The sequence below is a fragment of the Orbicella franksi genome, chromosome 6 (genome assembly GCF_964199315.1).
Source record: "Orbicella franksi chromosome 6, jaOrbFran1.1, whole genome shotgun sequence".
Classification (NCBI taxonomy): domain Eukaryota; kingdom Metazoa; phylum Cnidaria; class Anthozoa; order Scleractinia; family Merulinidae; genus Orbicella; species Orbicella franksi.
The window spans coordinates 4353301-4380229 of NC_138150.1; the positions used below are offsets into that span (position 1 = coordinate 4353301).

The 26929-nt window shown below is 39.1% G+C and overlaps 2 protein-coding genes across 4 annotated transcripts; one reads left to right on the forward strand and one right to left on the reverse strand.

Annotated features, from left to right (window-relative positions):
- The first annotated feature begins 283 nt into the window (after positions 1-283).
- LOC145488925 (activating molecule in BECN1-regulated autophagy protein 1A-like) lies at positions 284-15695 on the forward strand. The gene is made up of 13 exons (XM_081467776.1): positions 284-368; positions 473-677; positions 5282-5340; positions 6521-6704; positions 7335-7510; positions 8232-8298; positions 9385-9413; positions 10063-11003; positions 11908-12093; positions 12685-12782; positions 13473-13529; positions 14074-14213; positions 14942-15695. Exons 2-13 carry the CDS (start codon positions 543-545, stop codon positions 14979-14981), a joined length of 2112 nt encoding a protein of 703 aa, XP_081323902.1. The 5' UTR covers positions 284-368; positions 473-542; the 3' UTR covers positions 14982-15695.
- Positions 15696-15778: 83 nt separating this feature from the next.
- Positions 15779-26512, reverse strand: LOC145488927 (activin receptor type-2A-like). 3 transcript variants are annotated; one of them, XM_081467778.1, is made up of 6 exons: positions 26067-26512; positions 24916-24995; positions 20293-20383; positions 18678-18814; positions 17765-17892; positions 15779-17149 (listed from the first exon to the last, which is right to left on the reverse strand). In XM_081467778.1, exons 3-6 carry the CDS (start codon positions 20348-20350, stop codon positions 17113-17115), a joined length of 360 nt encoding a protein of 119 aa, XP_081323904.1. In that variant the 5' UTR covers positions 20351-20383; positions 24916-24995; positions 26067-26512; the 3' UTR covers positions 15779-17112. The 3 variants fall into 3 exon arrangements, with proteins under 3 accessions (XP_081323904.1, XP_081323907.1, XP_081323906.1); XM_081467781.1 differs by lacking the exon at positions 24916-24995; XM_081467780.1 differs by lacking the exon at positions 26067-26512 and having other exon boundaries at positions 24916-25197.
- Positions 26513-26929: the final 417 nt, after the last annotated feature.

A 26929-nucleotide genomic window follows, 5' to 3' on the forward strand; every position in this document is an offset into this window, starting at 1 on the left:
CATGCGTAAAGAGCACCGCTGGCCAAAAACGCGCGGAAGATAAAGAAAAGAACGCCAGTAGTATGTTGCAGTCAGCGTTTATTTCATAAAAATATAAATAGGATATTGGCACGCGATATCACGTTTAGTTTTCTTTTTTTGACGGCACGCAGTCTAGTTGGCGGTGGCGGGAAGCCTCATTTGTTCAAGAAACGAAATAAGCTGTAAACTACTTTGATCTCGACTTATATCGATCTGGGGAGGCGTACAGAATGTGGCGATGCTTGAAGAACCTTTACCGCGCGAAGAATTGTCGATAGTGTACATTTCTCACATACCGGCATTTATTTTGCCAAGTCCATTCAAGCACTTGGGTTTTTACGTGGGAGGTGAACTGTGGCTTTGTGTTTATTTTCGACGAAATTTTTCTGTCGGTACTTTACTCTAGAATTTGAGCATAAGTTTCACTCATCTTCTTCTAAATTGATCATAGGCAGAACGGAGAAGACTCAAGTGAGTTTTTCGCCAGACATCAACCACAGTCTGCGCAGGAAGTTGCGACGATGCGAAGAAGAAAAGGATGCAACGTGCTCAGCGCCTTGATCAGGCGAGAAACGAATTGTCGAAGAACAAACGATCACGATTTGTTGCTCTCCTACGCAGAAGATGCTTCTGTGATGTCCTGTAATCGAACGGAGGTAGGTTTTTTTCTCTTGTCATGTCATTTCACCGGTCGCTGTGTATATTAGCATATGGTGTTACTGTTGTTGTTTAGTTGTCGATCTTCTTCTCAAGTTTTTGTTGAAGATTGTGTGACGTTCTCGAACTAAAATTAATCGCTTTAGGCGAAATCGTAATATCAGTTTATTTCGATGGCGTGTTTCTTCGATAGCACATCGTAGTTTTGTTGGTAATTATTTCTTGCCTTTTTGACAATTATTTCTGGTTTCATGACGACATTCACGTTGAAGATCAAAACCGAACTAATTGCGCAAACGCGGCGGCCGCGCTTTGTGTATTTTTGCTTCCCCCGTGGAAATGACGTTTGAAGTAAGCATATGTTTCCCAGTGATAAGCTTTCCACTCGATGACATTTCTGCCTTTTATTGTAATGTGAAATTTTGGACAAATATTGCTGTTGTTGTTTTTCTAACTCAATACCTGTGTCCCACGAACGCCAAGTTCGCGCATAAAATATCCCTTCCCCAAGTTCGGGGTCTTATTTTATATTCTCTGGCTAAAAGTCGCCTATTTCAGAGCCTTGACCCACGCTGCGTTTGCCACGATTACAACTAATCACACAACTAAATGAGACTGGAAGCAGAGTGTCAGTGGAAGCAGGAAGAAAAAAAAAAAAATTAGATATTCAATCAGGCCACCAGAGTTTCTCACCTTCTTTGGTGACCTTGACTAACGTTAAGGCGACAGGTAGACAATAGTGCTGGGTCATTGTTATGTCGCGTGAATGGAATACGCTCTTATAGTAGACAGGCAGTTAACATATTTGTCAGTTCTGAAGTTGGTTGGCGTAATGGTCTGATATAATCCTCGACAATACAAGTAGTTTGAGCTTGACCTTGACTTGGAGGGTACCCAACAAACCACTTCCGGTTATTGAACAACTTTGTTTTTGAATGTGCACAAAAGAATTTGAATCAGTAAAATCAACACTGAACTATTAATGGTGTTCCATTAAACCATGTTTGGGTCTAGTATTAAACATTTGCAAGATGTATGTATGCAGGTGTATATGGTTCATTGAAAAAAAAATATATATATATATATATCGTGATGATAAAAGATGCACTTTGAAAATGACAGTACTTAACATTAGTCATATTAGGTTTAACATACACTGTACATGTACATCTGAAATCTTTCATTATTATACCGTGAAATTGAGTCTTAACAAGGACACTGTCAAAACTGTTTCTAGTTCTGGTACATTTTAATGGGAAAATACAAAACAAAAACGCGTAAACTAAACTTTTTTCCGTAGTTGTTTTAAAATGCAATCAGCTCTCTGACCTAACAAAGGAATCCGAAAGTCAAAATTCTCAATTTTATGATAAGTTTCAATTTTTGTGAATTAGTTTTCAATTATCTTTTAGTTTCCCTCATTATTTATTTTTTCTGGATAAATTATCTGTGACATTGGCAATGGCATTGGCCTTGAACTTGTTGATGACTGTTATTGATGCTTTTCCGAGATATTTGCCCATTTGTATTCAAACAACTCCTCATAATTCACTGACAAGGCTTTCAATATCATTCTTTTGACTACTCATAACCAAAGTATCTAGTTTTGCTTATTTAATCAGTTCCTCTTTCAAGACAGTATTGACTTGAGTCTGGACATTTGCTGGGTTGCCTTGTTTTCATTGTCTAGAAGGATCTTGTTTTAGTTGTGAAATATTTCAGAAAAGTAGACACCAAAAATTGATGTTGAAAAGAATTACTTGTAAAAGGCTCTTAGCCTAATAATACCTGTATGACTCTTTGCCTGATGTACATTGTACATTTGTAAATAATTATTCATACTTTAAATTTCAATTGACCAAAGTAAAATGTTTTCCACACATCTTACACCTCATTTACAATCATGTAAAATAGCGATTGTGATACTTCCAGTTACTTTCTAATCAGTAATCTTGGACTCATGCACCAAAAAGGCACAACCCTGTTTTTTCTTTTTTTTTTTTGCATTTAATTACAATGTACATTTGTATTTGGGCTGATTTTGGAGGGAAAGAGAGATTTACATAGAACTGCACCTTCATGCCAAATTGGCAATCGCCTTGATTTGGAATTTTACCAGTTAGCACAATCATCTGATTTGAGGTGTGCCTTTTCTAAGTTATTGTAAATTATGTTACTCATAGACTCATCTAAACCAGCCCTGAGGGAGCATCGTCACTGTTCACATTTCGTGTCTGGGAATGTTTTTGATGATCAGCAGATAAATTAGGGAAAAGTCTTTCAAAGAGTACCTACATGTACAGCAGCTAAGAATAAACCCACAAAATCCTGGCCTCAAATCAAAGAAAAATTTTTGACCTTCTTAATTATACAGGTGTTTCATTGATGCTTTCAGCAGGGTTGCAACTGGTTTTCACAGGCAGGCAAAACTATTTGAACTGAACTTCTTTATAAGAAAAACTTTCCTCTAGATGGTCAAACCAGGTGGGCAAAATCATCCTCACAGCCAATCAATTTGTCCAGTGCCTGAGCATCTGGCCTGTAATGAAGCCCCTGATTATGAACTTCCACTTTTCTGACATTTCCTTGAGACCTTTCCATTTGGCGACAATTTCTTGGGAAAAAAGCTTGATAGGAATATGTGGTGCCAACTGGCAATATTTTGGGACACTCCTCAAACACACTGGATTAAAGAGACAATTGACCCTTTTTTTTCATCAATTATGTTTTTCTCTTCGAGTTTCAAGTAGGGTTTAATTTTAAATTTCATGCATAGTTGTTCTGTTAATTATGTATATATGCTAGGTAGTTGGAAAACAGTTTTCAATTTCTATTTGATAATTGATTGTGAAACATTGTGTACTTAGAATCTATACTTAGTCTAACTAATACTATCGGTAGATTGAAAATAATATTAGTTATACACAGTGAGATCAGATGAAGTTGAATAGTATGGGTCAAATTTTACACATTCTTGATAACAAGTGTAAATTTAGTTCAGGATGTTTTTTGTGTGCTATTTTGGGAGCTAAATAAGCCAAAAATGCAAATCCTTTCTTTCAGTGAATACCTCCGACAATCGTGCTAAAACAGGCAATCGATCAGACTTATTTATTTTTAATTTTTATTAACATATGCAAAGTTGACATTTCTGTTGCTGATATGGGGTAACATGCAAAAATTAGGATTTTTTGTATTCGTTGTTACAATTAGACTACTGGGATAAAGTAGTTAAAAGCAAGAGGAAATGAATTTGCCATTCTCAAAGGATGGTAAACATTTTTAGTTAGGTTTTGGGATAACAGTTATTCTGCAAAATAACCAATTGAAAATAACTTTCTCGAGGAATGTTAAATATAATTAAAATTACACGCATGCATGCTTTAGATCTATTATTATCTATTATTGTGTACGTCAAGTGAATACGTTTTGCTTAGAGAAGTGTGCAAACATCATTGTTGTGTGGATTTAAAATGCCCATAGAAACTTGTAATGAAAAAATTTATATTGCTTAGGTTGCTTATGCTTTTTTCACAATTTCAGCTGACAATAATTATTATTCCCAGTTAAATTATTCAGACATTTAGAGTTAGCCATTCCAATCTTATTTAGCTTTGTTTCATTATTTTGTTGAAACGTGCACCCTCCAGGCAAGGGCTGTGGGAATTTTAAGGAAATGATACCATATCTAGGTGATAGCATTTTTAGCATTCAAGTTTTTAAGCAAGCTGGAATTAAGCAAATTAAATGAATAGAAAGATGTTTGTATGAATTCAATGTCCTGACTGTGCGGCTAATCTGTCTTCTTTGTTTGATTTTGCGATATTTCCTGAAATAGAATAATTATCAATACAGGAATTCAACAAATGTTTATTTATAGTAACCTGCATATTTATAGGCCCTTGAGAAAAGTGATAGAATATGCAGACATGCATACTAATGCTACTTCTCAGGGTACGAAGGCTGCATCAGACCAAGTGGTCCATACGGCAGGAGGTTGTCCCAGTTTGTTTAGCATTAAGTGACTCGGAGCAATTCTACTCCCCCCTGGATGGGCTACCCCCAGAATTAAATTCTGGTGGTACCCATTGATATGTCTAGTTGTAGAGAGGCACTGTGAGAGTAAAGTGTCTTGCCCAAGAACACAATGTAATGACCGCGGCCTGGGCTCAAACCCAGACTGCTTGATCATAAGTACAGCACGCTAACCATTAGGCCACCATGCCTCCTGCAGTTTTCAAAGAATCAGTAAAAAATGAGGTGCCTTAAAATTATGAGATATGGATGAAATTGTTTTGAAAAATATGATGTATTTTAAAGGGGAGAAATAACTTTGTTGAGAAACTTTTAATAACCTCTGTTTTAGGAGAAAGCCAAAAATGTTGAGCAATAATTATTGTTGCATATACATGTAGATCGTTTGCAACGGATGTCATGACCACCAAGTGGGATTTTCAGATATCCTTTATGTCTGTATGCCTTGGCTCAAACAGTGTCAAATTTCGAAGACATTTACCAGAGTTGCCAACCTTCATAGTGTTTGTACTGTTTATTGCATTTAACTATTGAGTTATGTTGTATGAAATCATTTCTTTTTTTCCAGGAATGTGAACTACCAGGATCACCAAGGTCAACTTTCCTTGTCTGTTTCAGCCCTGATAAGTAAGTTAAATCATAAATCTTGTTGCTCAGTTATCATCAGTCAGAGTCAGGCTTAACTGTATCTTTAGTTTAAGTTAGTTTATTTTATTTATTGAGAAGTCCTTGAATGCTTGTGTATAGCCTGCTTACAAGCCAAGTGGCCCATCAGGCCAAATCTTCTCCCGGTTTCTGTAGCATGAAGTGACCAGGAGTATTTCTACTCCCCCCAGGATGGGGTGTAAGTTCATTGCAGGGTTACCCCCAGCATTAAGTTCGCCGGTACCCATTTATACACCTGGGTGGAGAGAGGCACTGTGAGAGTAAAGTGTCTTGCCCAAGAACACAACACAATGTCCCCGGCCATGGCTAAAACCCGGACCTCTTGATCCACAGTGGAGTGTACTAAAATGAGGTCCACACGTCTCCCCACTGAATGTTTAGGACAGCACAATGAAGATAAATTGTACATGTAGCAATATTCAGAGGTATCTAAAAAAGTTTCGTCAAGTTGTTTTGTAAGAGTTTTGTATTTTCTAACAGGCCTGCTTCCAAAAAGTTTGTTATATGTGATCGTGATCAAACTAGAATTCAGAAATGGTTGTTGTTGTGAAGGGACAGAAATTGGTAACCCAGAGAATTAAACTATCGCAACAAGGAGGATAGCCAACGATGAGCTCAACACATATTTGAAGCCTGGTCTTGGATTTAAACCTGGGCCACATTAGTGTGAAGCAAGCTCTCTTAGACGCCTTGCTCATCCCTGCTCCCCAAACACAAATATCCAGAAGTACAACCTTGCCAGCTTCACTGTACTCCCACAATCACAAAACAATTTCATCAAGCCACAGATCAACATTTTTGATCGGCTGGCATATGATATACATGTGGGATAAACCATGTGAGTCCGCAAGCATAACACTATATAACCTTTATAGTGATAGGCCAAGTCTGCAGCTGAACACTGTTTAATTTTAACACGATATTCAGTAATGCATGTACTGTACTGTATTCACTTCTACACCACAAAGGTTTTCATCAGTTTCCCACAAATTCATTGTTAATGGTTTAGTTTATATATAAAGACTACGCCCCCTACAACAACCATTGATGTTTTCGCAGTCTCTTGTCACTTATGTTGGGGTTTTGTACCTGGGTTTCTAATCTACAAAAGTATAACATCTAATTTTTTTGTCATTTCCAGGACCAAGATGGCCTCATCTCACGGGGATCACACAGTGCGTGTAGTTGATTGTAAGACCTTCAAATGTGTGAAGACTCTAAAAGGTCATCCTCGTACACCATGGTGCATCACATTTCATCCATCTTCTGACCAATTGCTGGCATCAGGCTGCCTTGGAGGACAAGTCAGAGTTTGGAATTTAGAGGTGAATTTTGGTAGTGTCACTCTGTACACTACATATTGTATATGCAGGGATGTAGCTAAGAAAACCCTAAGCCAGCCCATTAACAAGCCCTGCTGTCTTTTCTGGCCTTTGCACCTCTAAAGTTGCGTTAAGTTTGTATGTTTTCTTGTGAAACTTCAGCTGATTTTAGTTCTCTTTAAGCCAGTGAAATAAGCTGGCAGCTGGCTCTTAGCTGCATCTCTGTTTATGTGTGGTTACTGACCAAGCATGAGTTCAAGATGGCTGAATGTTCCTTGATGTCTTTTTTTTGTGTGTTTGCCTGTTTGTGGATCAAGCAGGGCTTTCATTAGGGGTTTTCTGCAGAACAGCAACTTTGTGAACTTAACATCTTTGTAAGGAAAACTTTCAGGTTTAGATTGTCAAACCAGCTGTGCAAAATCATCATCACAGCTGGTCAGTTTGCCCGGTGCCTGGCCCTTAATCAAACCGCTGGGATCAAGATGCGGTCAATTTCTATAATCACATGCACGAAATAGAATTAAGCCAATAATTATTCAAAAACTTGTTTTAGTGGCCTTTTTTTTAGATAACCCTGTGCATTAAATCAACTGACACTAATCACCTCAAACAATTTTTGATGTTTTTTTTTAGACAGGAGAAAGTGAAGTGTACACTCCCCCAGATAAAGCTGTCATAGCGTCACTGGCCTTCCATCCCACAGATCATGTGCTGCTGATTGCAACCAGTAACAAGTTGTTGTGTTGGAGCTGGGATCAACCAGAACCATTTGCTTGTATTCAGACTGCTTCAATTGAAGAAAAAGTCAGGTACAGTAGTTAAAAAAATGAATAAATATCTTATTTGACCACTTCCCCAATGGAGCTTTTCAGGGCCAATTGAATTAAACAGGGAGTGAGTGTGTCTGTGTACAAAATCCATGAAAAAGTCCTAATGAGACAGAAGTGATTGCTCTGAAATTACAGCAGTAGGGTTTAACTTAAACAAGTAATTATATATTTTGTGAAGAGACCTGAGCTGGTCATTTTTATGCACATTTGTCAGGCAATCTGGAAGCCAAAATGAGTGGCACAATACTTTTCCTATAATCATTACTGGCATGATATGTTTTGTTTAAATTGATAATAACGTTATATTATAGAGCAGTTTTGAAGCCAGACCAGTTGCTTACCTAGTAGACATGAGTAGACTACTCATCCAGTCTCAAACCACACTTAAACCAAAACCAACACCAAAGTAATTTTTTTGAAAACTCACAGTGTGAGTATGAGTTTTCATTTGCTTGATTATGCTATTTACTTTCTTTTGCTTATTTGTAAGTAGCATGTAAGTATTTGTAATGTTGAAGCTTGTTGTTCTTGTTGTTTTTTTTCTCTTTTCCCCCCTTCTTGCTGAAAAAATGATAAAGTAATTGCCTGATTACTTTCGACACTCAATTGAAAACCACTAATATTTGCCTGTGCACTTTAATGTTGCGGTACATATTTTAATTTTCTTTTTTATAGTGTTATAAATTGTTTTTCTTTTCAGATTGGTTGCATTTTCTCCTCTGGGTGACCACATTCTTACTGCAGTCACAAATATTGTATCACAAATGGTAAGTTCAGCTGCTCTGCTTCAAAATATTTCTACTTTAAAAATTTTCCAATTTCAAATACACCTTGCATGTTCAATTTAAGAGGCTAAAGATAATTATGATAATGATAATGATTATAATTCTCCAGAGGCCAATCATAATTATAATTATTTATAATAATATTATTTTAATTATTACATGCTTCAGTGTTGTTGTTTTTTTTTTATTGTTAATTAAATTTACTTGAAGAATGAATTTGAGATAAAGTGGTACTTCCATACACCTGTACATACATGTACAAACAGGCTGAGTGAGGGTGGGTTTTTCTTTCGTTAGGACAGAGGAGGAGGGGTGATCTTTTTATCTTCCTAGTCTGACGTGACAAGTATAAACTTTATTTCAAACTCAGAGATTTGGTGTTTTTTCTTCTCTGTACTTAATGCTATTGGAAAATGGAAGTGTCAAGCAATTTTCTCCTCGGATATGGAGAATTCTGCAGTGTCACTTCAAGTCTGGTATGGGTTACGAAACGTAATAGGGGAATCTTTGTTTTCAATATTTCAACTTAAATATCGAGAGGGCTTGACACAATTAACTCTCCCAATGTTTTGAGTAATTTTTGTATGACGTGGGTTTTTAAAAGTCTAGATTTTTCAAAGAACACGGTATGTGAGCTCACTAGCACTTCAGTGCCAAGAGCATGTTCTTTGGATTTTTGGTCACTTTGCATCTTGTATGATGCCTTCTCTACATACAGTCGTAGTAAGTCTGAACTCCTCAGAATTTTTATTGCAAGAACAGCATGGAAGCCCCATTAGGGGGAGGGGGGTCTGTGTATTCTATATCTCGTAATTTTTGGCCTACATGTAAACATCTTAATCCAATTAGTTCCAATTTCAAAAATTAGCAGTTTTTCTACTCAATATTCCAGCATATCCATACTAAATATCCCATATCCCAATAATGTTTTTCCCCAAATGCCCTGTATCTCGTTAATTTTTTTCCTTAAATATCCGGTATCCGGAAAACCCCTAATAGGTCCTCAGCCAGTACAACAGCATCTCTTTAGTGTTTTGTCCTTCACTTAATTACTTTCCCTCATTACAGGATGCTAACCCGAGGACATATGCTCCAAGGTAAGGAACGTGAGAATTTGAATATGCTGTTGCTTAAGTGCTGTGTCCATGAAGAAACGCTGTTACACTTATGCCTCGTATGTATATTAAATTTGTGAACTTGCACCACTCTCGTGGGAGGAAGATCACTTGCAAATTTTTCCTGAGAGGAGTCTGGGATTAGCTTAGAGGAAAGTCAAAAAATGCTAAAGAAGATTGGGCAGAAAGGCTCCCTGTTTTCCCGCTTTTTTCCCGCCATTTGCCAGTTTCCTCGAAATCTGGGAGTCTGGAATTTCGGCGCTATTCAACTGGGCATATACGTAGAACAACTCACTGAAAAGAAAAACTGAAAAGCCAAACGGAACTTGGGGGGGTTACACCAGATCAACTTGAAAATGTCGGCCTGGCTTTTTTCAAGTTTAGCTAAATTTGTATGAAAGTGCCATTTATAATGCGAGGGTAAATAAAGGTTATCTATTTATCGTATGCGCGAAAATCACCCTTGTTTGTTATGTGGCTGTGATTTTGCCAACAGAAGACTGCTGCCCTTCCACTTTGAGGTTTGGAGCTCACAATTAACAGAAATAAACAGAAATACTTGTCCTAACTCCTTTAAATTTTCCCCAGAATAACAGGGCCATGAATGACACCCTTTCTGTTTGCTCTACAGTCGTTCTCCCGTCGTGAATCGACTTCTTCAGTCAATGGGAAACTCACGTGAACCAGGCGGTGATAATTTTTCTGCCCACGTGTTGCGTCCTTCTGCCGCGTCAAATAGTCCTGCAACCTCATCCTCTACGTCTACAAATTCTGACTCAATGCCCAAATCATCTAGTACTACGGGCTTAAATTCACCTGGCTCTACGGAGAACTCAAATTTGGAGCCTGTCACACGGGAAGGGGAAGCCATTTCAAGCTCTATAACCAGTCAAACTGATGTCACTGAGGGTGACGTCACTGACAACGGTAACCAAGACTACAGAGGCGTGTTCGCCATATTTAGAGCTCGTGATAACAACATATGGAATTTCGATGTAACCAGCGAAGCTTCACCTAGTGCTGTATTAGACCAGGAACCGAACGCTGTAAATTTTGACTCTGATTCAAGTAATGAAGGAGAGGGTGTTAGTATGAGCTTAAGTACTGGTGATACAGATGTGTATTCCGATGTCGGTGAAGCGACTGCGAATTCTGATAGCATCGAACAATCCGTACCTTTTGAGGCGGGCCCGCCTTCTGAAGAGGCCAGCGATCGCGTGGTGGGAGTCGGGCGAGTTATCAATGTCGCGCCAAGCTCATCACGGACTAGTTTTCTCTCGCATGGCTCCAACCACAGTTCGAGTTTCGCAACTCTCGGCGGTAGCCCGGGATATGGGACTGCCGTCGCCACGGCAACGGCAAGGACGTTAAGGCACGTGCATACAGCGGTGGTGGTCGCTGATGGAACTAATGGAGGGCCCCAGTTTGCTCTGAGGTCCGCTATAAATAGGGCCATAGCTGGCGCCTTTGCGGGTTGCGGAGAAGGAGCCGTAGCAAGTAATATTATCAACACTACTCATCGTTTGCAGTGGTGGGACTTTTCTCAAGTGAAATTACCAGACTTAAAGAATAGTAAGTATGAGATATTTCATTAATTGGACGATTTTGAAATATGGGTTGTTGACTAATATTTTGAGCTTCAGATTTAGAATATTGTCTGATGTCGATGTCTATACTAAACGAAAAACAAAAACAAACTAAAAGTGAACGATGTCAGTTTTTTTGTGTTATTTTTTTACGTCTGGACTGGACAAGTTTGGTCAACAAAATTGATCAAATAAATACATGTACATGGATAGGATGAAAAGGTGGATTAAAAGTGGCAAGGGCGCGGGAACATTCCAGAGGGAAATTGACCCTTCAAAATGAAAAATTCGGAACGTAAACTGAAAAATAATAAGAAAGCCACCCCCTCCTCCCCCCTCCCCCCTCCCTCCTCCCTCCCTCCCCCCTCACACACACACGTATGAAGAAACGTTGTGTAACATTATTTCTCAAATTTGTTTCCGTGGAAAGGAAGATTGTAAAAGGGAAAAAATTCTTCTACGGAAACAGAATGTTTCTGAAAAGATTCAAACACTCTTTGTGAAAAATATAGCTTGTACGTAGAAGAAGGAAATGTTTAGGAAAGCAATGAGTCCGCGGCAGTGTTTCGGCAACTTCCTGTCCTCGTTTTTGGGGCCTTAATAAAGTTATAAGGCCAGTGCAATTACTACACTGGCCTTAAGGCTAATGCAACTTTGAACGGTTTGAGAACATCATTGGTGCTTATTTAGAATCATGAATTGTACTCCAAGTCTTGCGATATCCTTTGCAAATAATGCTTGCGAAGAGGACTGAAATATCCCGAAGACGTATAAAGAAAGTTCTCACAAGCTCGAGTACCAACTGCATCCCTGTGCGTATTTGTACACTTTCAACACGTTGCCAACAGTTGTAACAGTCCAGTCAAGAGCTAACTGAGATTTATTTTCAGGTGAATCTAACCTGATCGCGTCAAGCTGTAAAATTCACAACGACGCAAGCTGCGACATTTCAAGCGATGGAAAACTACTGGCCACGTTTGTACCTAGTACCCAAGGCTTCCCGGACGATGGCGTAGTGGCGGTTTATTCTCTTGAGAAAACCACTCTGGGACATTGCGTCTTCTCAAAGAAATTCGGTGAGATTTTCAACTTTTCTTCCATTTTCAGTAACGCGATACGCCGGCTGGTGTGGCTGGGCTTTATTCTGATTGAGAGGTCTGGGTTCGAGCGCCGTTGGAAACATTCACCAAGTCGCTCCGCGCTTCAATAGAGCGTTTTCACTCACGTGGCCAGCAGCCATGCAAATGTTTTGGAACTAAAGAAAGTGTTTACATGAGACAAGAGTTCAACTCCCACAGGATTAGTTTGGTACACTCTGTATAGCCGAAATATATTATGCCAATAAACATTCAAATTTCTGGTGTTCTCGTAATTGATGAAAGCCGGCTTGCGATTTGCACCTTTCATTGATAAAGTCAACGTACTGAAACAACTCTTCGTAGAACGTCCTATATAACGAACTAAATCTTCGGAAGAAATCGCTTGCAGCGAACCAGGTGTTCGGAGAGCATCGGATGTAGCGAACCAAATTTTTGGAACCGAGCGACTGAAATCCGAGTTTCCTCGGTTCTTGTTAGTTATTCCTCTCGAGAGAAAAAACCTGCGCAACCATAATTATATTAGGAGTAATTGATTGACTGACAGTAAACAAACCGTGTGCATTCCAGGTCCAAATGCTATCTCCATCAGCTTGTCTCCCCGCAATCGATACATTATGGTCGGCCTAGCAGCTCGGAGGCTTCACTTGCATCTCACATCAAGACAGGCAAGTCATATCATTGGTTGTAGACCATGCAATTATGTTTTTAATAGTTTAATATCTTATAAGCCGATGGTTTTCCAGCAAGTTGTAGCTCGTGTGTGCAGCTAAGTTGATGTTTAAATCTCGGGAGGGTACTCCCATGTTAAAAGGGCGGGGAAGCCCGTCGGAAATTTTGAAAAGAACCTCTAAGAGGTACCCAGATCCTGTGTTGTGGACGTGGCTTGAAATTATTTTTACCCCTAAGAGAAACCAACTCTAAAACAAAACATCTCCTGTCGTATTTTTTCGGCTCAATACTGTTAAAGGTACTGCGAAAGCTCCCGCTGTGGACCTTTTGAGACTGACCACCCTAGGAGGTACCTAGACCGCTTTTTTAACCCCTAAAAGGTACAACTAGCACCCCCGTACTTTTTATATGGGAGCCCCCCCCCCCCCCCCTCCCTGGGGTTTGACTATGAAAATATAGTGTTAGGTAATTTGCATATGTGTATAATATTGTTAAATAGCTTTCTTTAAGTCTCCATTTTGGAGAACCATGGGTGTAGTATGCACATTACCTGACCGTTACACTAACGGGACAAAACACCCAACGTTACTGAGTCATAGGGTTAGGCTGTGTTGCTGCTGGAAAACTTCCCGAGTCCTCCAACAAGTTAGAGTATATTCCAATTTTGACAAATGTTTCTTCTTCAGATGGTGGCGCAAATCTTTCGACTTACAAAGAAAGACAGTTCATTTGATGAAGCGAAGGTTGGTACATTGTCGGTACGAGTAAGTCGGTTGTCTTTCTTATTTTCAATTACTGCTTGCTGTATCCAAGGCATCATTCAGACGATGCAGATAACTGGAGGCAGGGTGGTCGAGTTGTTACGGCGCGAGACTTGAAATCCGGAGATCGCGGGCTCAAGTTCCGCTCTGACCACTAAGCTGGAGTTGTTTCTTGGTAGATCCTAGTTCAACTCTTCGGTCACCCTTTGTAAATAGCCAACTGGTCTGCGCCCCCCCCCCCCCCCCAAACAATTGGAATTTTTAACCATGTTATGTTTAGTTGATATACAGTTAAAGTAGCATGCCTGTGATTTAGCTAGGTGTAGCTAAGCGCATTGACCGCTATAAACAACATTTGAACAATGTTTTTTTGTTCGCCATGCCGTTGTGACGGCTATAACTTGTTAATCTCTTCACTCAGAAGAGCGCTAATGTTCCAAATCGAAATAAACCCTCGTGTTTGTTTTAAAAAAGGAAAAACATAGTTAGAGCATGTTTCAACTCGATTTGTTTCTTTTATCCGTAGCCCATTGTAAGCGTCATGCATGAATGTGACGCTGATCGACGAAGTCACGTGAGTGTCAATGCTGCATTCTTCCATCCCCTGGTCGGGAATGGATTGGTTTACGGTACCAATCGAGGTCATCTGCACATGCGCCAGTTTGGGTAAGGCTATAACTGTATTTTCATTTCATTAATTTACTTACAGTTTTCTTGGGTAGTCAGAGGAGTTTGCGTGTAATTTGATATTTCTTATATCGATATTTAGAGGGTGTTTGCGATTTGATTAGAGCGCGTTGAAAGTAATTGCTTTGGTTTTGGATTACTACGCTCTATGATTGGCTTAAAAATTTCGCGTCACTTTCTCATCCAATCAGAATTAAACCCAGAACCAGTCGCGTCTCGCCCATTCAATTTTTCCCGCACTCTGTGTTGGCTACATCTATCTGAGTCGGGTTTTGATTGGTTTACTGGATTACGTGTGTCCTGTCTGATTGGCTAGAGTGATTACTTTGGTTTTGCTTTTCGACATTTGATTGAATACTGCCCTAAGTAAGTTATCAGTAGCAACTAACACGAATCAACGGCGTTTAAATTAAAGGAGCTCAGTCACGTTATTTTGATTTATTTTGGCTGCGTACAAAATTACCTTTAAATTGAAGGAAACCTGAAAATGGTAGTTTACTAAGATAGGAAAACACCAAGAAGATAATAAGAAACAATAAACGAACAAGGATGGTTAGGGATGGGGAAGATTAACACGGGTTACAAGCGACGAACTTGAGAATTTTAAGCTAAACATTTTAAGATGGGCAAACCGTGACGTTTGCTCCTGTAAGTAAAAAAAAAAAAAAATGGAAAAACATTTTTAACTCCCTTGTTTTCTTTTGCAGACCACGTCCCGCCTTCAGATATTCACACCTCACCACCTGAATTAATTCCCATATATTCAGGAATATGGAGGCATGACTGTCGCTTGGCCTGGATGATGCTTCATTCACGCCACGGATGAAGCCGAGAAACAAGTCTCGTTTGCTGTGACATGCCTCACAGGACCATGCGGGTGTCTACAAAAAACCTGCGACGTTGAAAATTGAGTCGGGGTTGATGTATATTCCGGCGCTGAGAGAAGGAAACGGTTTTCAAGAAAGAATGTGACGGAGAGAGTCGAGTGTACCTGAGAGTATATCTCTCCCACCCACGCCCCCTCCCTCCCCCCCCCCCCAGAAAAAAAGAAATAACGTTAAGTAAAAACGTTGCTCAACGTTTTCAAAAAAAAAAATAGTCTGGCTGATTAAGCGGGGCTTTTTTAGTGGAGGGGGTAAAAAGTGACCATAATAACGAGGTGGAACGGGTTGGTCGTATATGACACCATCAATATCGAAATCGCAGTTAAAAGCACCTTTGATCAGCTCCCATTGCATTTTAATACTTGAGTAATTCATTTCCCCTCCCTCCCCTCCCCAGAGGAATCACCTCAGATACATGTCGTTCGCGGACCAACATTACATAGCAGTGCCCATTGTTGCTGCGTTAACGGTTGTTGAAATGCTGTTGTTGCATTACTCTTTGATGCGTACGAGCATACGCTTTGCAAACATTGTACAAAAAGCTCATCAATGAAATAAATTATTTTTGCTTTTACCTCGCGTGGTCGTGACTGGTTGTGGAGTATTAATTAATTTATGCAACTCCGGTATATTGCGTCAGAGAACCAAGTATGGCCGTATGTCATACAGCTGGGGATTGGACGAATCTTACGCACACTCTCATTGGTTGTTTTTTGGCCTCTAGAAACAATTCGTAGATATCTTGCGGTTCGCCTGAATCTAAAGTTCACTCTTTTATTTGTTAGTTTTGTTGCCAAATAAAAAAGTAAAATTACGCAATATTATGGTAAATCTGATCAGGTACTGTTGATTTTAATGAGAACCAGAATAATTCGGTGGTCACTTACGGGAGATAAACCGGTTGGAAATACGCAAAGATGGCCCCGGTCGCTTGCAGAAACGGTCGTGTAAAAGAGCTTTTAATTCAAACGGGGTTTCACATTACAAGTTATAAATAGAGTTGGTCACTCACGGAAGTGGTTGTCAGAGAGCTTCGAGTGTATTGCCAACTGCTATGAAAACAACAAGTCACTCGTGTTGTGCTACATTAACAAGTTTCATTTTTATTATTTTGTTGCAATTTTATCTTTTATATTGGTTGTGTTATAACTATCCTTGACTTATATACTAAAAGTTTCAGCTTGCTTGTACGACAAACTGTTTTGTTTTCGCTTTTAGACCTTTCTGATCTTTAAAATTCTATCACATCTACACCAATAACGTTGACGAACAACTTCAACGACAAGTATACCTTTTCACAGTTTCTGACGCCATCTTGCTCGGGGGCGAGCACAGCAACAATTGTAGTAAATGTATAGGAGAATTTAAAAGTTCGATGCCCAGTGAGTCCAATAAGCTGAAAGTGATTGACTTTCTGAGTGTGTGCTGAGTTACAAGAAACAGATACCCAACAGATTTTTGGCTCAATTCGAAGAACAGATTGGCAGTGAGGCGAGGAATTGCACTCTTAATTTTTCATACAAATGTCTTTAAATCTTCCCGCGAAATTGTGACTCGGTTTTACAGACAAATGTATGGAAAAATGAAAACCATAACTGTGGCCTTTCTAGCGAGGCTATTTCCATCAAATGCGATCAGTAAATTGTTTTACCTTGTAGCTTTAGTTTTTAATTCATAGATACTTTAGAACTCAGATTTTCCGTGAGTTGTAAAACATAACTTTTCCCCATACATTTACTGTAACTTTTGCCATGTTTGCCCCGGCCCCCTTCCCAAGCAAGATGGCGTCAGAAACCGCGAAAAGTTCTATTTGCATCAGGTTTTACCGATCTCGAAATGGAGATCTCTCTGACATGAAAAATTTATTCAAACCATTAACCTCCAGACGTCAAAACTAATGTCTGATCTCCGGCACCATTGGACTAGCTGTGAGAGAATACCAAAAACCGGAAGGTCAGTAGCACTGTTGGCCACTTTAAATTATCTTGTTTGTACTACTTGGAAGTATCAACTGCTGCTGGTACTTTAACCCTGAAATTTAAAAGAAACATGCAACTGCGTTAACGAGATTGACACAACTGTCACAACTAAAAACCCAGAGGTTTTATTGATTGAATTGATTGATTGATTATACTATCCACTTTGCTTTTGAAGACCTTTTAAAGGCCAGGTTTCGTCGAATCTAAAACTACCATCAAAAGTATGTAGTGGGTGATCGCAAATAACTTTAAGGATGTTTTTGGTAAGGACATTTTCGTGAGGGAGGGAAAAAGGCTCAGTGAGATTGGAGAAGACCCAGATGAAAATGAAGTTTTATGGCGATTGGTCATGAGAGCTAGAATATGTCGCTAATATAGATTTAAAAGTGTCGAGGCGAGGGCTTATTTCTTATTTATATCTCCTAATCTTTCACATCATTTCGGTAAATATAGGTATAAATAGTGTTACACTAAACATGGGCTAAGCCACGATTCTTTACTTCCGTCTGACGGAACTCAACGGAAGTCGATAGCCGGAAACGTGAGATGGAAGATTGAAGGCTAAGATCCTCGCAGTCGGAGGTTTAACGAAAAATCAACGAGCGAAATCAATGGAACTTAATTTACTATAACACCCGTGCCACTCACGTTTCAGCGAAAACCTCACCCTGTTGGACGCGAAGAGTTGCACAGGTCCCCAGTGCAACAGCAGAAATGTATTGACGCAACTTTCCGAAATATGCACGCTGTCTGTGAACAACCGTCATCTTGTTTCCAGCAGCCTATTTGGAAAGCCTATTAAAGTGAATAAACAACTTAACGTCACTGTGTGTCCAAGGATCAGGGGGCCACTAAAACTGATTCAGGTCAGGAGCCCCTTGAATACGACTGGTGCACCTGAAATTTGAATTGACCAATCAAGATTCAGCAGGCGGGAAAAACTACTGTCCTGAAGTCGAATGTAAGTTGACAGAAAAGGCACTGAAGTCGGGCAAGATTCCTCACTAGGGACGGCATTGAATATTCTCGAAAAGAGATTTATAATTCCAAAAATCATTAGATTGTAAAAAGTGAAAAAAAATTAATGTGAAATACTTTTGTCTCCAAGCTTTTAATTTGGCGCCAAAAACGAATTGCCTGCGTCTGGCAACTCAAATCGTCGCTCGTCGGGGGTCACTAGGATAGTATCAGTTCGGTTTTGATTGCCGGTCGTACTGCACACTTTGAGACACACTTTCTTAAAACATGTCAACTAGAAGCGATTCGTCCATGTAAGTGACGCTACTTCCTTTAGTTCTCCAATTTCTCCAAATAAAACCTCCTGGCGACAACGTTATGTTGACTTAAACCGGGAAATAGTCCGATCGTCTTCGGAAATCTTCGGATATCGTCGGATACGCTCAGATCGTCTTCGAAAATCCTTTTACTCTCAGAATAGAAAGCTCACACGCTTGACTGGCAAAAGATTGACAGCGATGTTTATGTCACACGGGATTTCGCTTGTTCCCGAGTGCATTTTTACCTTTCTTAGAGTGGAGCGGAGAATGAAAAATGTTAACTAGCCTGTTATATTCCAATACCTTCAAAGTTCCATCAGTTGCGTAGCCATAAACCGAGAAGCACTTGTCCTGCTCGTCTTTACACTGAATCGTGCTCAAAGGGCAGTTTGAACCAGAACATGACTTCGAGTAGTCGTAGAAGTGACACGTTCGGCCCTCTAGATGAGGTGGAGAGAGAGGAGTGGACAATAGAACGATTACGCCACTTATTAGATTGATACAAATGTAGTACGGAACCAACACAGATGGTGTGGTGAAACACATAAATAACGTTATGACAATAAACAACAGTGCTAGCTCCCCGTAGAACAGTTACAGGGATACAAAACTCACGCTCCTGTGAGCCCAACCCAACCCAGCCCAGCTGTTTAACCAGCAAATGAGGAAAAATTTTTTTCAAATTTCATTAAACACAATTTGGGATTTTCGTTTGAGGAAAACTCGGTCAGAGAAATAATATGATTATTGTGACGCCATCCTTTTCGAAAAACCCCGTTTTTAAAATGTTTTGCATCCACGCGAAAACGGAAAGCCGACGTTTTCAAATTCCTTGCTTAATTGCTATTTATTTAATCTATCTAATTATTGTTATTTAATTAATTTAGTTATATGCATAAGCGATTAATAGCCCACCTAGATTAGCACTAGCTATCCCCGAGCCAAATAACATGTAATTTTAAAATGAGAGAAAATTGTCGTTGTCCTCTAGTTTGAAGAGCGTTTTCAAAGAGTTCCATTTTTCTGACGGATTAGTGTGGACGGAAGGTCTAACCGTCTAACCGTGCAGTGTGGACGCTGCCTTAGTTTTAAAACACTTTCGATTTCGGAACTCCCAGGAGAATAAAAATAGACAATCCGACAGTGGCATGGGTTTTACTCGCGTGGACCGCCCAAGCTGCTTTACACGCAGTTTCATTTCCACGAAAACATCCACGCAACACGCGTGGTGAGATTATCAGCGGGAAAACTCAGCACTCGAAGATAAAATTCGTATCCTCGCGCGGTCATGTGACATCCTCGATATCATTTCCCACTTGCCAAAGATACGAGCAACCGATAGATTAAATATTCATCGCGGTTTTGTGCTCCGCAAACGTGGCACGAAATAAAGTGTCCGTAAGGAAAACTTTTGTGAAATATATTTTATTCGCAAACTATTTTTTTTTCAAATGCTCACAGGCTGCAAACTAAAGATAGCTACTGCAAAAAGACTTTGACGAAACAAATTGCTCAAATTTTACTGACAGTTATTGGTTTTCGTTGCAGGGGCCCGTTTTTCGAAAGCCCCGAAATCTTTTCGGCTCTCTAGTCATAAGGTTTGAGATTTTGCTAAGGTTATTCGGGTGTGAAAACTTTTCGGGACCTTCGAGAAACGGGCCCCAGAAGTGTAAAAATTATTTCCCTAGTCTGTTTCGAGATTCAGTCTAACAAAAAAATCTATTTTCAAGACGGCAAAATAAACCCGCAATGATTTGTTAAAAAAAGAGTGACACTTCTGGCAATCAATCTCCAATGTATATAATCGTTACAGTAAAATGCATTACTTTCAGCTATCTGCTCGACAGGGAAAAAACTTGCTTTTTAAGAATCATGTGCACTATCTGTAAAAACATTGAAATCAGAGGCTTGCACATACCGGTTGACAGAAATTGAACTGCGATGGTCAGCAATAAAATCAAGAACTTGTTTTCCATCGTCGGGCAGACAAAGCAACGGCTAATCAGTACCTGTGCGTGAGAGACAGTGAGTGAGAATAACTGTCTAAAAACAGCATGCAGCTATTTATAGCAGTAATTTGTTGTGGGTTTAACAGCGTGGGCAGCACGGCGGGTGATACGGCGCGCATATCTGGAGTAGATATGAAGGAATTTCAGCTACACGCCACCTTGTCCTGCTCGCGGCTTCACTAAAATTTTTATATACCTTGATAGCAGTGTCCTGCGGTTTCTTCTAATGCATCTAAAGATTGCTCCTGAATTTCGAATAACATTATTTGCAATGAATGAATTACAAGACAGGAAAAAGTGTTTGCTTTTAAGTATACCTTCACTGAATCGTTTGGTTAACAGCCCACGAGAGTTTTCACCTATCGCCAACGCCCACTCATAACAATTAACTTCTCCAAATATCAATAAACAAGAGGCTATTTTTGATTACTTAATTTACGCATTTTGTAATACTCGTTCTCGAAATGAGGCATTTAGTTCAATTATTTAAAGTTATTTTTTCTGTGGAGGTTTAGTTTGACAAGAACAACTAATGAAACTTCTCCGTTGTATCACGAAACACTGAAATGCTTAAATCAAAGCTGGTGATTCTACGAACGTGTTCTTTTTATCGCGAAATTCTTGAGAATATCTTTAATTAAGAAACTAGCAAAGCCACAGCAGACAAAACGAGGAGTTGTGATGGCTTTGGATGAGTAAAACTGCTTGAAACGATAACATTGAGCGATGAGGTAAGCCGCACATACAAACATGTAACTAAAAATAGAATTCCAGTGGAACTGATCTAGATTTCTCGAACCCTCGACTTTTCAAACCTACTGATAACTCGAACCAAAAGTCTTTTCCCTCTCCTCAGTCAAACACTGTAATTTTTTCTCCAATTTCTCGAACTAGGTGATTTTTCAAATCAACTGATTTTCGTTTCCCTTGGAGGTTCGAGAAACTAGAATTCCACATAATATCTGAAGTATAATTTTCCTATTGAAGAAAGGGCGGTTAACAGGTTAACGCCTTTAGACTTGAAGTTTCATGATCGATACCGAGCGACAAAATTTTTTGCGGGGTTATTAATTTTGCAGATTGGGGATTTTTTTATGTTTTGCGGGATCTAATTCTTGCGATTAAGAGGTACTGTTTTTTCTTGAAGCGAAGTAATTTAATTTGACGCTTTTTAGCTGGTCGGGTTCAAAAGTTGCTGCCTGTTTTTCTCGTAGCAAGGTAAATTCTTCAAAATTCGAGCATATTCTACTCTGTCCTGTAGGATTCTCCCAGAGAGCTAGATTCGTCTTCCAGTAACCTGCAGTAGAGTTTTTTTCTTTCTGGGGAAAACAGCTTTTGCAGATCGTGAAAAAGCCGCCCTTTAAGCGAGAACCGCAAAAAATTTTGTGCCATGGTCTTTGTCCTTTCCGCTGTTTCTTTAGACAAAACACTTTACATTGTTTCTCTTTATCTGATTGGCTGGTGCCAATGAACAAAAGATGTGGGTTGCGGATATGTGAGTTGAGTTTGTTGGTTCTCGCCTGGCGCGCATGGCATGGCTCCGAGGGTTTTTCTCCGACTTCCTCGATTTTCCTCTCTGCACAAAAACCAACACTCCAAATTCCAGTTCGACCAGGATAGAAAACCGCATGAAAAACAGCTAAGGCTGACGTGGCTTCCTCTCTAAATATTGTAAAAAACATTGGGGGAGGGGAAGGGCTCGAGAAGTGATCTGCGATGGACTAGCATACCACTCAGGGGGAGTAGGGACAGCCCTAGTCGGTTCATGCTACAAACACCAGAGAAGCGTGGGAACTTTAAGGCCACTGTAAGTTCATGTTTCACGTTGGTGTCGATTTTACAATCGACCACTCAGTCTTCAGATCTTATAAAAGCGAAAATATCGAAATGTTCTAGTAGGTCTTTTTCTCTACCGTAATTAAGATCACAGAATGCCACAAGCAGTTTGCAGCATAAATTTGATCCTTATGCTAAATTACGTAGTGTTTCGTTTTGCTTGGAAATAAAGAGAGCATTTAGAAAATTGGACGAGGGGGTTGGTTTTTCTTGACCAAATGTTGTTGTGCGTGTGAGATGAAGCGATTTGGGACCATTTAGGTAACTGAAAACGGACGCTAAAATATCTTGGTCATGAATATTTTTAAAATGATCGCTTAATCTTGTTTTTCCTTTTTAAATTCATTACAGTCGCATTTGGCCCTTCAGTTTTTCAGTAGTGAGCGCAATGTCTTGCGGCTGGCTCAGCAACAGTCATAAACCTGTGTTATACAAAATCACATTCGTTCTATTTTAAATTTTCGAAATGATATGAAACCTTAATATCGTAATCGCACAAAGACTTCATTCTTTATAATGTCCAAGGTCGAGCCGGTTAGCATCACGAAATGTTCAGCGCAAGCAGTCACCAATGACACCCATAAAGCTCAACGGGATTCGAACCTATGGCCTATGCCATGCCGAGCGTACACTCCATCAAGGGATTCAAAAGCACCTTGCAAGGGAGGGGATGGGGGCGGCTAGTCAACGGACCATATTCGTATTCTCGGTTTTGGACTGGAACTAGCGTGCAACTGAGGCTAATGCGGAGAGTCTGTTCAAGTGCAAATGATGTTAATCTCTTTTAATGATATTCCCCCGCATGAACCTCGACTGCAAGCTAGTTCCAGTCCAATACCGGGAATACGAATATGGTCTTTTGGGAAGGTCGTGGGAGCATGGCTGGATGTCACAGATTTAAAATGAATCATATTTGCGTTCGTCAAGAAAAAGACTAAAGAGAAAGAGATCTTCACTGAAGTCATTTACACCTTTAGTACCAGCACGTGCAGAATTCGCTGTATTTAGGAATCGCCATTATCGCGATATATACATATAGCACAAAACTACGCATTAAAGTTTGTCCTTGAGATACATAGAGGTCCGCAACATGGTGGTATTTAATCAAAAATGCAAAATGAGCAAAACTGAACTGAATCAAACCAATATTTACCACAAGCTTTTTAACTGGATTGAGATAAGTGTCATGACAAACTATTAGAGTATTGAGGCACTCTTGAACCATAACAATACAGGAAGAGCTTATGATCTTACAATTGCCAAAAATGTTGCCTTGATGTTGTGATACGTTTTCTTTCGAATTAGCTCAAAAAGTTCTGTTCAGGTTGAAATTAAAGTGTACCATCTTTGTCCAAAACCCATGCACATCACAATGAGACTGTATTTGATGCGTTTAAAATCGCCATGAAGCAAACTTGTCGCAGATCTTAACTATACTCAGAGAGGAAGTAGCTTAGAGACAGTCGGGCATACACTGACGTCATTGACTCGTTGCTTTCGAATACTCTCCTCTTACACACTCTTGTCGGTCTTTTAAATACCAGATAAAGATCTTTTTCTGTCACGCGACCGCATGGTTCAAAATTTGTTTGTATGCCTGACAACAGCAAGAAACAAAAACATTTGTGCTCGTGGAGTTGTTGTAATAATAGCGTATTTTTTAAGGCCAAACAGTATATCAGGCAAAGAAAATGATAGCTTATGCACTTTTGACATCATTTGCACGAATTCGTAAAAAGCCAAACCAGTTATGCAGCATGAGAGTACGTACATAAGAAAGCTTTAAGTTTCATTTCATACACATGTGTATTTAGTAGGCTTCACTGTGTATGAAAACTAATCAGTTGATGAGTGGGCTAACTCTTCATGTTACCCAATGAAACAGCCGGAGCTGTATTAAACTCCATGTGTACACAAGATCTGAGTAGTCTCCCAACATATTTCGTGGAAAACTCAGTATATTAGATATGTGGTTTCTTGAATCTTGAGGCATTTCTTTACGTGTCCGCAAAAAGTAACTATTGTGTCACACGCATCTTAAGTGAGAAATGAGGTAGTGAGAATGGACACTAATCCTGTTCAAAAGTCAATCATGATTCTAAATTTCCGTTTATTTTTCAGTGGTACGCATTTAGGATCAGAGATGAACAATCGTACAAGTAGTGATCAACTATTTTTCTTCCACTACTTATAAAAAAATACTTATAAAAAATACTTATGAATGGTTGCTCCGGGCGATGAAAATACGTTTCTTGCCAGTGTGCAAATTGTAGTAATTTCAGCTCACTCAGGCCGACAATTTCGAGACAAAATGAGCGCCCAAATCAAAGTTAACACCCTCTTTAACACAAGAGATGAGGTCGTAGATTTCTTATAAGTAGTTTCGTAGCTATAATTGAAGAGTCGAAATTCATATTTGACAAATGAAAATGACATAATTAAAAGTATGTCTAGCGTTTACTTTCGTTTTGATCAAAATTGTTTCTTTTGGCATTTCTCCGCTAGCACGGATTCCCAATTAACCCAGCGTAGCGAGAAAAAAAAATCTTTCATGAAAATTTACTGATCTACATTGAAATTATTTTTTTAAAAATTTGCCATCATATTGTCATTTTTTGGACGATTTCAGTTCGTTAACTTTATTTCGTCGTCAAATTTTCCTATTACAATTGAAAGCAATTTTGTAAACAACTTACCAAGTGAAGTTTCCTGTCTTTTAGCCACCGTTTTTTGATGTTAATGAAGATTTTTTTTTTCGTCCGCAGCAAACTGAAAACTGACAATGCGGAAGAAATTAAGATATATCAGCGAAAGGCGTTGGCCTGTACTTCAGTGAAAGATTTATGAGATAGCGTTGAAAAAGCCTAACCTAATGAAGCCTTTGTATTCTGTTTTTTAATAGCTTTTCCACCGGCCATCTGAAGCAAGTTATTTCCTTTCGGCGTTTTTTATTACACACCCACGCAATTTTCATTTTGGCTTTTTGGTATATTGGTTGGCATGCAGGTTAGAGTGTCTCTTCTTTCCATGTCCACACTGGGGTAAAATCGGGGCGGATTTAATTTAAATAGTGATTATCTTGAACAGGCGCCCTGCAAAATAGCATTGATAATGTAGTTCTTAGGCAAACTTCATATAGTGCGTCTAAAAGATATGCTAAAGTTTTATTAGCATGAAAAGGCACCGAGAAAAAAAAACCGCCAAAAAAAATTAAGTTCTTGGGTATATTGGTTAAGTAATGTTTGGATTGTTTGCACAAGCATTGTGCATTGAAAGCGCATATGTAAGCTTTATCTTTGCGGTGTAAGAAGTATAGGGGGCCGTAACAAACAGACAAAATACTAATGTAACTGTGAATAATTGTACAAATAAGTCATGGCCTGAAAATACGAACGAATACTTGTTTTGTTCAGGTCCTAGAAGAAGTTTCTGTAAAGTAGTTGAGACCGAAGCGGAGACATGCTCTCTTAGAGAACCCAATTCAATGTATTTGGTGTTAATTCGTTTTGTTTTTCTTAGAATATGATCATGAAAAGATAAAGTTACGCTCACTTGTAGGGTATTAATTAAAAACCTCTTTCCCGCAAAAAGCGACCACGACAAGAGCTGGCCCGAAGGAGAATCAAGCTTTAGTCATTGATGTGTTCAATTCATTAGTTATTTAATATACCACTGTTTTTTCTTTTGATTGAATCTAAACCAAACCAAACTAAATCGTAGAATGGACAAATTATTTTTAAGAAGTACAACAGATTCAATTTGAAACCTTAAATAAAATTGCAAACCCAAGCCGAATTTAGTGCTATTTGCTGCCGTGTCGTTCTAGAGCAGCAGTCTTTGACCTTACCTTTCTCCGAATGTTCCCTCGACGCACTCTTCCACAATGGTTCTCTTGACGCACTCTTCCACAATGGTTAAACGTTTAGAATGCAGTCCAATAAATATCTACGCCTACACCATTCCATGGAAATATTGTTAGTTTTTTTAGCGTCTCGGGAACAAGTTATGCTGAACTAAGTGACCATAATAGACAAGCGAACCTTAATGAAGACAACTTTGGAATTTATTATATTACCTTAGGTACTTACTGCCCCTAAGAAATACAGGTGGAAGAAGCTCCATATCTCAGAATTGATCATGAAAACGTCATTGAATATATACCGGCAACAAATTCAGCATACAGCACGTCAGTTAACAAATGTTGAATAAAATCAGTTGCTTGCTTTAGTGCGGGAATTAAGGGAGAGTATGTTACGCTAAGTAATTTTCTCTTCAAAGTTAATGGAACGAGAAAAACAATCTATTTTCGGTGCATTTTGTTTTTGTAATTTGCCAGCAGCGCTTTTCGCCATCTGATTGTAAGAATAGTTTTTAGTTTAGTCTACATGCTACGAAAATTATCATTTATAGAGATTTAATATTAGATAGCTATCTCTTTCAAAGTTTATTGCTCGAAGGCAAGGCTATTAATGGGCGGAGAATTGATGAAGATAGCATTTCTATGATAAAAATTCTGTGCGAATGTTGATAACAGCTCATTATTGAAAAAAAACCTGCACTGAAAAGATAAATGTGCCAAAGCGAGACAATAGAGATCTTTTAATGATTCCAGAAGCATCCATCTTGGACTAAAATTGGTGTTAAAACTGCTCGTTGCTTCAAAACGATTATTAAGTTCGCTATACTAAATAATTTTCTTTGAATGGTCTT